General features: G+C 43.6%; 1 protein-coding gene across 17 annotated transcripts in view; it reads left to right on the forward strand.

Annotated features, from left to right (window-relative positions):
* The window catches only part of WNK2 (WNK lysine deficient protein kinase 2), a 118,081-nt gene that overhangs the window by 83,516 nt on the left and 22,027 nt on the right, over nucleotides 1-12,538 (forward strand). For 9 of the 17 annotated variants that reach the window (XM_030043448.2, XM_030043450.2, XM_030043465.2 and 6 more), the window contains 7 exons: nucleotides 72-1,228; nucleotides 2,550-2,622; nucleotides 4,213-4,268; nucleotides 4,346-5,031; nucleotides 6,289-6,503; nucleotides 8,532-8,747; nucleotides 9,703-9,801. In XM_030043448.2, coding sequence (XP_029899308.1) covers nucleotides 72-1,228; nucleotides 2,550-2,622; nucleotides 4,213-4,268; nucleotides 4,346-5,031; nucleotides 6,289-6,503; nucleotides 8,532-8,747; nucleotides 9,703-9,801 — 2,502 coding nt within the window. The remainder of the gene's footprint in view (nucleotides 1-71; nucleotides 1,229-2,549; nucleotides 2,623-4,212; nucleotides 4,269-4,345; nucleotides 5,032-6,288; nucleotides 6,504-8,531; nucleotides 8,748-9,702; nucleotides 9,802-12,538) is intronic. The other 8 variants (XM_030043452.2, XM_030043453.2, XM_030043455.2 and 5 more) reach the window with 5 other exon arrangements.

The raw sequence follows: 12,538 nt of genomic DNA on the forward strand, positions 1-12,538 counted from the left end.
GTTTTGCGGTGACCTTCCTTCCTTCTGTGTGGCTCCTGAAAAAGTCAGCCTGATGTTTGTGTTCCTTCTAGACCTGGAGCAGTCGGACGACCAGCAAGCGAGCTCGGCGGTGACAGACCCGCCTGGTGTCTTGGCTGGTCAGCAGCTTCCCCTACAAGCGGGCGTATGCGACAGCCCCGTCGGAGCCTCTCCAGCTTTGGCCCAAGTCCCCGCCGCAGCACCGTCCGCCGGCTTACCGAGCCAGGCGGAGTTCCCAGCTCCGGCGCTGCCGGGACCTGCTCCGAGCGTCCTGGAGCAGGCAGCTGCTAACGGCGGTCAGCCGGAGTACTCTCCGCGGAAGGCGGCGATGCCCGCTCGGCCGGGCGCCCCTGCGCCCCGAGCCGCCGCGCCGGAGGAGCCTTCCGATGCCCCCTCCGCTCCGCAGCGCCCGCGGGCCGACGAGGGCACCTGCGTCCCCGACGTGGAGATAGCGTGTTGCAGCGTCGGGCCGCGCAAGCCGGTCCCGGCAGCTCCCACGAAGGCGGCGGAGCTCTGCCCGCTGCCCGTGCTCCCGGACGCCGCGGTGCTGGAGCGGCAGCCTGCGGCGCAGGTCCCTCACCTGCCCGAGGCCGGCCGGCCCGGCGCGGCGCAGCCCTCCTTCGTGAGCCAAGCGTTCCCTGCGGCCGCCGCGGCCGATCCTCTCGGCCCGGCCGGGCCTCAGCTCCAGAGCCCCACGCAGGTGCCAGCGGCCACGTCCCAGCAGCACGCCGTGCTGCCCCAGGCGCAGCCCGCAGCCTGCGCCGGTGTGGGGATTGGCCTGCTGCAACAGCAGCAGCCCAGCGCCGCCGAGTCCGACGGGGAGGGACCGCCCAGGGTGGACTTCGTTGACAACACCATAAAAAGCCTCGATGAGAAACTGCGCAATTTACTTTACCAGGAATATGTTCCTACTTCTTCTGCCTCGGCGGGGACGCCAGACACCTCTGTCCCACTAGAACAGGGCGACGCTGAATTTAGCTTGCCGCCTTTTCCCGAAGACCAAGCTCCCGCGTCGGCGTTGGATTTGAGAGAACAGGAGAGGGGCCAGGAGGTGAAAGCTGCTGCCGAGGCCCAGCCGGTGCCGCTCGTCCCACCCGAGGTCTCGCCCTACCCAACACCGGTTAGTCCAGCGACGGCTCTGCCCTTTATACCCCCAAATCCAGCTGTTAAGCACAGCACCGAAGCAGAGCTCAGACCCGACGAGCCTGTGGTAGGACACGTAAAGATTTCTTGCTTCTCCAAACATCGTTAAGTTTCTGCTCCTGGGTATATTGCCTTTTGTCTGTTGACCGCTTTCCAGCGTGAAGGTTCTCTTAAAATTTTACTGTCAGATGCGTTCTGACTCCTTTTACATAAATGCTTGTTAGTGAAAGCCAAACTTTTCCTTTGGGTTTAAAAGTGGTATATCATCTTAAGTCATTCTCCTCCTCTTGTGTCCTGTTTCTAAAGCAGGCAGAAACGTGATGTTTTTTTGTAGTTTACGAATGTAAAACACGAGGGGTATAGTCATTTAAGTTCTGATGAAGACAGTCATGCTTCAATAGGAAAGTTGTTGGGTTTTTTTTTCAATATAAATTAATGGCAGCGATTATAATGCCTGCCCTCCAAGTCAGTCTGAATAAAATAAACACTTCAGGAGCCTTTGCTTTGTTCAAGTGCTGCAGCCAAGGGAAGACACTCCATAGGTAGAAGCTTGCTCTGCTTCCAGTGATGATTTCTTTTGTCTTCCCCTGAACTTGGCAGAGCAAGACTTCACTGGGAAGCATCTAAGGAAAGCTGGAGCAGGTGGTCTGGGTCATTATTTACTCAGTGTCTCGACTGTGCACCTGTGTTGCATTCTTTCAGATAAAATCTTGAGTTTATGAAATTCAACAGATTTGCAGCCCTTTCTGCTAGAAGATCAGTGCTACTTGAAAAGTAGCATTTCTGGAGATGATTACATCCCCACTAGCAAAGAGGAGGCTGTTCCCTGTAGTGTCAGCTGGATGAACTGTATCAACTGCTTGAAAGATGCTGTATGTTACAGGAGAGACAGCTGCACTTGAATAATACTTTAAAGCATATTGTTTATAATGATAAATGACTTTCTACAGCAGATAAAATTCTCTCTCTATGAAAGGTGTTATGTCTCTCCAGTAATTTGAATTTGTCCTATTAAAATTTGTGCCAATAAGAAAAGAGACACATAGAATTTCTGAAGACAGACATACAGATGAAGAACGTACGGTCTGGCTGGAGAAGCAAACCATAGCAAAACCCAAACTGATATATATAATTCAGTGCCTGTTTTTTAGTAACTTAGGCTGCAGTTCCCTCTGTGACACTGCCACTGCTTTTTTCTTCCGAAGGCAGAAAAACAAAGTAGGAGTTGAAGGAAAAGCTAGAAGGCCACCTCCACAGACACTATAAAATAGTTTAATATTCCACAATAGCGTGAGGGCAGAGAGGGAGAAAGAGGGAAGGAGAATGCATTGCCTTTCTGCTTTGTGGGTGAGACTGAACTTTTTTTTCTTTTTTCTTTTTACCAAAAGTTTGAAAAGTCGGAGGTCACCGCCATCAGTGCTCATTCCTCAGAAGCAAGAGGTGGGTCAGCAAGCAGAAAAGGTAATGCTCCTTTCAGTGATGAATGGCAATGATGCATCTGTACTAGTGTGTGGTCCTCTTCTCCAGTGTCCCCTTGCTGCTCATCCTTCTGGTTAACTGCAGAGCACTGCCCAGCACAAGGCATTGCCAATCCTATTTGTAATATAACTAATATTAAACATCTCAGTTCTGTCAAGCTTCCTGGAAAGAAACTGCCTCACAGGCAGATTTATTTTAAACCATAAGTATATAATACATGTCTGTGGTACAGCTATAGAGTATTCACATGGAAGCCTACGTTCCCAATAATAAATTTCCAGTGCCCTTAAAAAGTCCAAATAGAAAGTCCATTGGATTTTCTGGGTTTCATAAAAACATGTTGACAAAAATAACATGATTGAGGGTAGCCCCTAGGGGTAGCCAGTAAGATTTTCAAGAAAGTCCCATGGAGAACTAGTGAAGAGTACTTTTCTTTCAGTACTTGTAGATACAACAGCACTTCCTATAATAATGTAGTAGGAGCCATAGTAAGAAACAGGGTATTTATTATGCTCCATTTACCTGTCTTGCAAGTCATGGGAAGTTTTAAGGGCTGAGGAACCCAAAACTGCTCCTGCTCTTGTGGGTGGGGTTGGGGAGGGCTTACAATATATATTTTTTTGCGATTGTTGTGGCAAAGCTGGCTACTGGGTTTGTGCGACAACGTAGATCATTCTTGTCCTGGTGGACATAGATCGTCCGCTGTTTCTAGGTCAGTGTGAGAGGGGAAAACTTTGGGTCGCCTGCATTCATCTGTCTCGCTACGGACAAAGAAGAGAGTATGCAAGTGGAATGTAGCACTCTGTAGTAAAATTAATGTGTCTTAGATACCATCAAGCGCTGACGTATTTCACCATTTCAGAACTATGAAGTGACAGATTTTTGCCTTATGTTCACTCTGTGTGATGTGCCATAAGAAATCAGCTTTCTGAAAAGCTTGCCTTTATTGGTTTAACTTCAAAACCAGTGTCCTGGTCATGAAATAATAGCGTCTTGATTACTGCCACTAATATTTTGCTTCTTGCGTGCTTCTGTTGTCTGAGTGGCTGTCTTTTGAGCTTGTAATTTCCACTTTCAGCAACGTGCATTTAACTTCATTTCAGGCACTTTTAATTGTTGGTGTCGGTGTCTGTCAAATGAAAGGTGTGAAATACCAGTCCACCTGTGGTCAGCTGCAGCATTTTGTATGCACGCATAGCCAAGTGCAATTACTTTTTTGAGACATCAAGAACACCTTAGTAATGCAGGCCCAATGTACCATGCAGATTTCATTCTTCTTTGGGTTTTCTACTTAAAAATTTTTAACTGACTAATGAAATTCCACACTCCTATTATTATTTGAATTCCCCAGATCAGTAGACTGAAGAGAGTGCCTACCCACAGATATTTTGTATTGTCCTCGATATTGCCTCCTGCATTATAGATCCTGTATTACAGAGATTGGCTATTTAAATTATTCTTCAGTGCTACACTTTATCACACTTCAGTTTATCACAATAAACATGTTGTCTTTTATTATACTAAAGCATTCCAGACATGAATTTATATTTTTTTTCCCAACTTGTAAAACAGGTTCAGCTGCAAGCATCACTTCAGCTCCTGCTGCTACAACAAAAGGCCTCCTTCAGGTAACCAGAAAGTAGGAGCAGTTTTATGCTTGATTGTTGCAGTTACTTTCAAAATTAATCTCCGTTATTTTCTCCAGGTTGCATCTACACCGTCAAGCATAACTAAACAGATGGAAACTTCTAAAAGGAGCGAGAAGGCAAAGACTATGACTTCGTCTGCACACACAGATAATGTAACGCAGATATCTACAGCAGATGGGGTGATAAATAACCTTCAAAGGGATGACTCTCTAGACTCTGGTTCCTATGGAAAACAGGCTGAAACTCATGATAGCGGTACACCAGCCAAAACTATTGGCAGGTTTTCAGTAATCAGCACGCAAGACGAATTAACTTTAACAGCGCCGCATTGCTTACGGTTCTCGGCACCCCCAGACGTCTATTTGGATGAGCTACCTTCCAGCCCTGATCTGAAGACAGCTGTCCGACGGGTGCAGACAGCCTCTTCTGTCGATGTCCTCTGTGACCAGGGTTCAAGTGATTCTGCTGATGAGCCTTTCCATCGTCAGTCGGCTGCTGCTGCCCAACTGTCCCCCCCAAGCAGTAGTGCAGCCACTGACTTAATTAAAAAAGCAGCTGCTTTTCTGCAAAGGTCTGGCAAAGCTAGCTCGCCAGGCCTCGATTCACCTAATGGGCAAGGAACAAAAATTCCTACCATCAACATAACATCTTTCCACTCGCAGTCATCATACATGAGCAGCGACAACGACTCAGAATTTGAAGATGCAGATATGAAGAAAGAATTGCAGAACCTGAGAGAAAAGTATGTCGTGTTTGCAAACAATGCTAGAGAAGCTTGTGTTAAGATACCTGGGCAGCATCTCTGCATATCATCCTATGCAAATATGTGGTTTTCATAGCTGTGATGAGTAAACTGGTTCTGGGCAAATTAGGCATCGCTAGGACCTTCCCCCAAATGTCACACTGCATCCTTTTATGCATCACTTTATTTGTCAATTCCATTTAGAAGAATAATTCAATAATAACTTTTTTAAACCCCCAAATATTTCTGCTGCGATATCCAGTTTCCTTACTGAAAAGCTATGTTGATATGTAGCAAAAAATATAACTTGTAATGGATGTGATAGTAGGTTCCCACGTGGACGCTATTTAAGGTGGCATAAAACAATCTGGATGCCTGCGTAGACAGCTGCTGTAGTGTTCTCTTCATGCCCTCTCTGCAAGGGTGATTTAGACTATCAGATCTAGAGACTCATCACTATTCCCATACTTGCTTTTACAGTAGATAACCTAGTATCTATTAGGCAGGTAAGACCCTCGCTTTGCCTCCCATCGGATCTCTTGTCAAGTCATCGGTCCAGTCTCAGCGGGAGGCTGGGTGAGCCTGGAAGGAGTCTGTCATGCTGCCAGTCCTGAGAGCTAGCTTCTTTAAATTTGAACGTTTTCTTTCTTTCCTGGTGGATGAAGGGTAAAAACTAGCATTAGATGCTAGTTTAACCAAAATGTTAAACTTTATTTTAAGGTGTAATGGTTTTATTGAATACAGATGGTGCATCTTTTTAAAACAGAACTACAGTAATACAAAACCTTTAAACTGACTTTGTGGCATCATGAAATCTGCATTATAAATAAGGTAATGATTCATGTGCTAATGGCATTTTTATGGGAAACACTTTTAGTTTTCTTCATGTTGAACTTCTTCAAACTGATATACATGCCTTGAGAGTTAACTTTTTTGAAGCCACTGGTATAAAGAGAGAAATTCTGGAATAGTTTGGAGTTCCTGTCAGATCTCATGTCAAAATCAGTTGATTTTACTGAGGATGTTGAAAATCTTTTTAGCTGTCCAGGATTCTGTCTTATAAATGAATATTTGAGAAGTCAGTCACCACTTTTGCCACGTAGATTGTTATAATTTCACATACTTGTAGATGAGCAGTTGATTGTTTTATAACCAAAGACTGTTTTGTTTCTTTTTTTTTTATAACTAATTATGCTGTCAAGATGTGGTGCTATATCAAATACATCACTAGCAGAGTTTTTTATTTTTTATGTTTAGGCATATGAAAGAAATTGCTGAACTTCAGACTCAGCAGAAGAATGAGATAGAGGCACTGTATATTCGGTTAGGGAAACCCCTTCCTCCCAACTTGGGGTTCCTTCACTCAGCCCCACCAAGCAGCCGTCGCCGAAGAACCAGCAAAAATAAATTGAAAGGTGGAAAACTATTAAACCCTCTGGTCCAGCAGCTCAGGAGTGGAACATCAAGCACAAGTAGGTACACTAGGTTGCTTTCCATACGCATGTTGTTTGTGTTGGTTGTGGTTCTACTGTGTAATTGCATGAACTGCAGGAAAGGCACTGAATTTTTATTGGTTTTAATACTATAACTCAAGTTTGCATACTGCGAACTGTTTTTGAAGTGGGCTTCCTTTGGGACAGGCTTATTACAGCCGCCCAGTGCTGAACCATACATACCTTCTCTGTATTGGTTACAATGCTTGGCAGAGAAACAATACTCCACTTCAATTTGGAATACAGCCTGGTTACATTTTCTCTTCCCTTCTCCAAATGCAATTTATTGATGTTTGCATTCAATTCTTAGGTGCTGTTATCCTCTATTGATTATGTGCTGTATCTTGTTGTTGTTTATTTTTTCCTACAAGATGCCGTATAGATAAGATTGGATTGCATTTGCTCCCTCAAAGGGTGGGAGGTAAAAATAGTTATCAAACTGTGATAGATGCTTTGACCACCTGAAGTAGCTTGAGATTTTTCAAACAGTAGTACAGTCTTGAGTCATTATCTCTTTGGAAAGTATGAAGATATAATTCAACTGGGAAACGTTGATATACCGCAGTACCTATTTCTTCAACAAAATGTAGAATAGAATATGAATCATTTTTCTTCAACTCGGTTCATGCTGCTATTTAGAGGAGCAGCAGCACTTCCAGCATTAGCCCTGTATTTCAAACCTGGTAGCTCTTGTTTTTAAAGTCACTGCTTCACAGGTCCACTTCAAATTTCGTTGCACCGATCTTAATTGTGGACAGAGTGTTTTGGAGGTTTTTGCTTTTAATTAAGGATTTCAACTGAGATAGGAAAAAGAATGACATTCGGAGGCAAGATATTCTGTGATCCATCTTGAATCTCAGTATTCTTGCCTACGAGAACTGAAGCGATGTTCAATGCTTTATACCTCTTCAGCTACTGCTTGGCTGACATGCATGGGGTTTACTTCCTTTCCTTGTGATGAGATACTCTGAATGTCTGTTATCCTTGCTCCATTCATTTTCCAGTTTGTTCTTGGGTTCTCTCTAGCCATTTTTCCCCTCTGTCTATTCACAAAACCCACGTCTGTCTCCATTCATGGATCTTGGCTCATATCAGTGTGCTACCCCAGTCCAAAGAATTATAGCTTATTTCTGCATAAAATGTCCCAATTCTTTTTTTTTTTTTTTTTTTTTTTCCTCCTTGTCACCTTCAGTTAGAGAACAGAAATCTGCTCAGTCAGACTGCTACTTTGGTGCATGCTTTCCTTCATGCATTTCTTCTGTGTTATTTTCCAGTTTTTTGAGGCACTGTGTAAAGTTCGCATTATCTTTGAGAATCTCTGAGACTCATGCCTGAGTCTTCTCATCCTTGACTATGTAGATTCCTCATTTTTTGGCCTTCCTAGGTCCTTTCTCAGGGATCAAGGGCAGGCAGTTTCTAATACAGTTACTGATGTAATTGTCATTTCCACTGTTAGATGCTTTTGCTGATGAATCCATGTAACAAATTACTACAAAGGTATTCTGGTGGTAAAGCCTCTTTACCCTGGGATATCCATGTAGATAGATAGATAGATAAAAAAATAAAGTTCCTCATGTCTTTGCAGCAACTTTTTATTTCTCTCCATTTGCTTGCTTTCACCTTTCATGTTTGAGAGCAAACCTACATGCGCTGCTCAGCCGTTCTGTGCGTTCATCCTCCTACACAGGCACTTCTGCAGCTCTCACTTTATTTCAGCAGTGCTCCTTGTGAGGTCCTGACTCCAGCCTTTCTGAAAAATGCAGAAAAGAAGCTGTAAAAATCAAACCCACTCCATAAGCTTCTTGGAGAAACTGGATCAGCGATAGTATGTGTAGATTATTTTCTGGTGCAGGCTACCTGTAAAGTCTGCGCTTCATACAATACTTTAGAATTGTAAACTGCAGTTCCTCTTGGTGGCAAAGTAATGATTATTTTTAGGCACTGACTTTTATGCAGTGGTTTCCTAGCATTTGCCGTTGCTTGTATTTTGTTTGTTTGCTCTTTCAGGTAATCTTTCAGACTCTAAAGACTCACCCCACAAAGAAACAACTAAAACCCAGCCTGGATCTCCCGAAGCAGCAGCGGTAACTTCCCCTGCATCAGCCACCTTTGGGAAGGCTGTTCAGACACAGCAGCCGTGCTCTGTCAAAGCCTCTTTGTCTTCTGACATCTGCTCCGGCTTAGGCCCCGAAGGAGGTGACGTGAACGCAAGCTCTGGCCAAGGTGATTTTTTCATACCAGCTCTTCGGCATGTCTTCCAGCACATGCTAAAATTAGTTCGCTTCCCTTATGCTTGAACTTTTTAGGAGGAGTGGATTTCACTTCTAGTGATATGGGAACATGAACCTTTGACAATCCAAATTACTGGCTTATCTTTAAAAAGATCGTTGCAGTATTGTCAGAAGAACAAAAGTAAAGTGTCTTACCAAGTGTTAAGACTCAACACTTAAGAGGGCATGCTAATTTTTAGGAAGGAAATACCTTTGATTTTTGCCAGCAGTGGCTTTATACTGACACCTTTTCTGGAGTCTGCCTTACAGATTTCTGAGAAAAAAAGAAAGGAAAACTAAAAAGATATAGAAGGGTAGGAGATTGTTTCCTTTGGTTCATGTGGGGCTTTTTTTTTTTAGCCCCTTGATACTGGTAGACCCGGAGTTCCTCGTTATAAACTACCAAACCATCTTGGTCATGAGGTGGGAAAAAAAAAAAAAGAAAAAAGAAAAAAAAAAAAAAAAGGCAAACCAAAACCAGAGAACTAAGTTATGTTTCCTTTATCTAAGGGGTTAGCTTTGTGCATGATTTTGGAGTCCCAGCTAAATGACTGTAGATTGGCTGTGTTCCCCAGTCCCGACCTCTGATACTTCTGTGTATTGCACACCTCCGTAGGCTTTGACTGATCTTGTTGCCATGCATATTGGAAGTTATAATGATGATTAAAATACCTTCCTCTCATTGCACATCCTGCCAAACTAATCTACAAAATATCTATCTGTTCTCTTCTGCTGTTATTGCATCCTTTGTGTATGGTCAATTAACTTACTCCTCTTTGGCAAAGTTAAAATGGAGATGTGGATGTTTAACTAACAAAGCTGATTTGACTGATGGTATAGGACATCTGATCACAGCTACTTGTACTTTATAAGTGTCTTTGTTTTCTTCCCTTTATATTCATTTGCAGGCTGGACGGTTTTCCACCAAACGTCTGAGAGAGTGACCTATAAATCTAGTAGCAAACCTCGTACCAGATTCCTCAGTGGACCTGTGTCTTTGTCCATCTGTTTGTATTTGTTCTTTTGTATTTTATCACAGTCCATCTTTCTTTTACCCCTTTTTCCAATTCCATGTTTTATATCTCTAATATGTTTGGCAGGATGCCCCTTTTTCTGACCCATCTTTTCTTTCTTTTAATCTTTCTTTTAAGTAATCATCATGAACACACCTTATTTATATTAATTTTTCATATGAAAGCTTTTTTTGCACTGCTTTTGGCTCGTGCCTGGGCACCAAAAGCATGTGTGGAAGATCTCATCATTTATTATTATAGCCTTATGGTAAATTTTACCCTGGACTTATCAAAGCTTTTGTACGTTATGTGATTTATGTTGAAGTAATTTTATTTGCAATGTGGCAAATATACATGTCTGCTGTCCCGGTTCCAGCGACAACAAAAAGAAATCCATCCTGTAGACGAATGGTCTCTTTCACACATGTTTGGACTATGAAGACATGCATGTAGCAAGCTGATACAATACTAGAAGGTCACTGAAGGGTATAACTTCCATACAAGGGCTGTATTAACACGATATACAGTACTGTTTATATCCACTCTATTTTCTTTAAGTTTTTTTCCCCGCTCTTTGCATGTGGAAATGCTGAGACAATAGTGCTCCAGCTAGTTCTTTCAAAATCTGTTTTCTAGGTGGGCTTTTCCCCATGCATTCACTTTAATTACTTTAAGTGAGCAGTTTTTTATATACTCGTAAGCAGCAGGAAGAACTGGTTACTCCAAGGGAGAGTACCATCAACTTTTTTTGTGTAAGCTGATCTGGCTGAAGCACTTTACTCAGTTTATTTTCTTATGACCTTATGTGACCTCAGAGATGAAGTCAATTAGCAGTTCATCAAAGCATAAATAAGTAAAAACCAATATCAGATTTTCAGATGATACTTTGAAATGGATTGCTAGGATCCAGTATTTTTTGTTTCAAATAATTGTGCACCTGCTATTTGTACCCTGTTTGTATGACTTCTAAAGTAATTGGCAATTCAACCAAATGATATCAAGCTATTTAATTAAAAAATTAAGACCTTTTTACCCAATCATATATGCTGCTTTTTAGGCAAACAGATTTTGCTTGTACAATAAAGATATGTTGTGCTGAACAGGTACTATAGGCCACTTACATATAACATTAGAAAGGCTAATAATGTTCTTGAGAAAATGTTTGGTTAACTAACTGTTCATTTGCATTAATATCAGATCTCCCATTGGAGTTCTACATTGCTCATCATTATCCAAGTGGTACAGATCAAAGGCACAAGCCCACTCAAATACACCCCTCCTGATTTTATGAATAAACAATATTTTAAGAAAATATTCTTGATTTTTTTTGTTTGAGGTCCCTAAAAGTCCAAGCGCTCAGGTTCTTGAAAACTGATGTTTACTGCTCGGCATACTGAATTTATTATCGTGCGAGTTTTTAACGACTACTGAAGTCGTGAGACAATTTTGCATTCAGGGATTTTTTTATGAGAACCTGAGGGGAATTCTCAGTTCACAGATTTTCCCATTTGGTATTATAACGGACACAGTAGTTTCTTCCTCTGCACATGTAATTCCCAGAAGTCGTTCCATTAATCTTTCACAGAATTACTATTCAGTAGGGTGCAAAAAGACTGGGAGATGGCAGTTAAAAACCAGCATATTAAAAATGTTTGGGTGCATGGATATTGTGAATGAAACCAAGGGAATATGTAAATCCTTCAAATCGTGAAGTTTCCCGATGCTTAAATAACTCGGCACGACTAATTGCTTTCTGTTCTCAGCCCATATGCTCTCTTCTCAGTTTCTTCTGGGCGAAGCGTTTGGAGAGGAGGCTCGCACTCCCCCATTTCTGAGTCATACGAGGAGACGGACTGAGTTTCAGGCGCTTAACCCTGACACATCCGTCCAAAGTCACCGCTGCTCAGGGAGCGCAGCTTAGTTTCAAATGCTGCCTGTCACTTGAGTTGCTAGACAGTTTTCCGCAGCGGAATTACTGGTAGGTTTTGATGGGGATAGGAGGTTATTTTAGCCGATTTTCCCAGTGAGTCCGGGGGGTTGGTAGGGGGTACGTGAAGGAATGAAGATGGGGCTGCGTGCAGCCCCGTCGTTCCCCAAGGGCAGCTGGGGCTGGGACTGCTGCGGGGAGGACGTACGGCCGGTGGTTCCGTCAAGCCGGTGTCCAGAGCAGCCGTGACCACGGGCCTCGGGAGAAGCGGCGCTAGACGATGCTGCTGCTGGGAGCGCCCGCTGGCTCGCGCTCCTTCCCCTCGGGAAGGGACGTAGGTCGACCCGGCGCGCAGGCAGAGCCAAGCGCTCCGACGAGGTGCGGAACGCGGTTGCGCCTTTGCCGCGCGCTTGAGGAAGGAGAGCGGGCCTTGGAGAGGGGCCGTGAGCGAGGGCCGGGCGGACGGGCTGGGATGCGGCTGGCCGGGGCTGGCAGCTCGGTGCCGTGTCCGGGCGGTGCAGGGTCCCGGGTCTGTTCCACACGTCGAGGTTTCCCTGGGAATTCTTTTGTTGGTTTGAGAGCTGTTGGGAAAAGTTGCGCTGGATTTTCAGAAATGCTCTGAATCTCGATGTTTGATTAAGGACAAACGGCCCTTTGGGGAGCCTTGGATACTCCAGTGTGAGGCCTGTACTGTGTTAGCAGACAAATTAGCAGCACGCTTTTATAAAGAAACGTTCAGATGCGTGAAAGATAGTTTTACAAATATCTTGCCCTGATTACAAGATCCATCAGACTTGGAACACT

Source organism: Aquila chrysaetos, chromosome 20, assembly GCF_900496995.4.
Source record: "Aquila chrysaetos chrysaetos chromosome 20, bAquChr1.4, whole genome shotgun sequence".
Taxonomy (NCBI): domain Eukaryota; kingdom Metazoa; phylum Chordata; class Aves; order Accipitriformes; family Accipitridae; genus Aquila; species Aquila chrysaetos.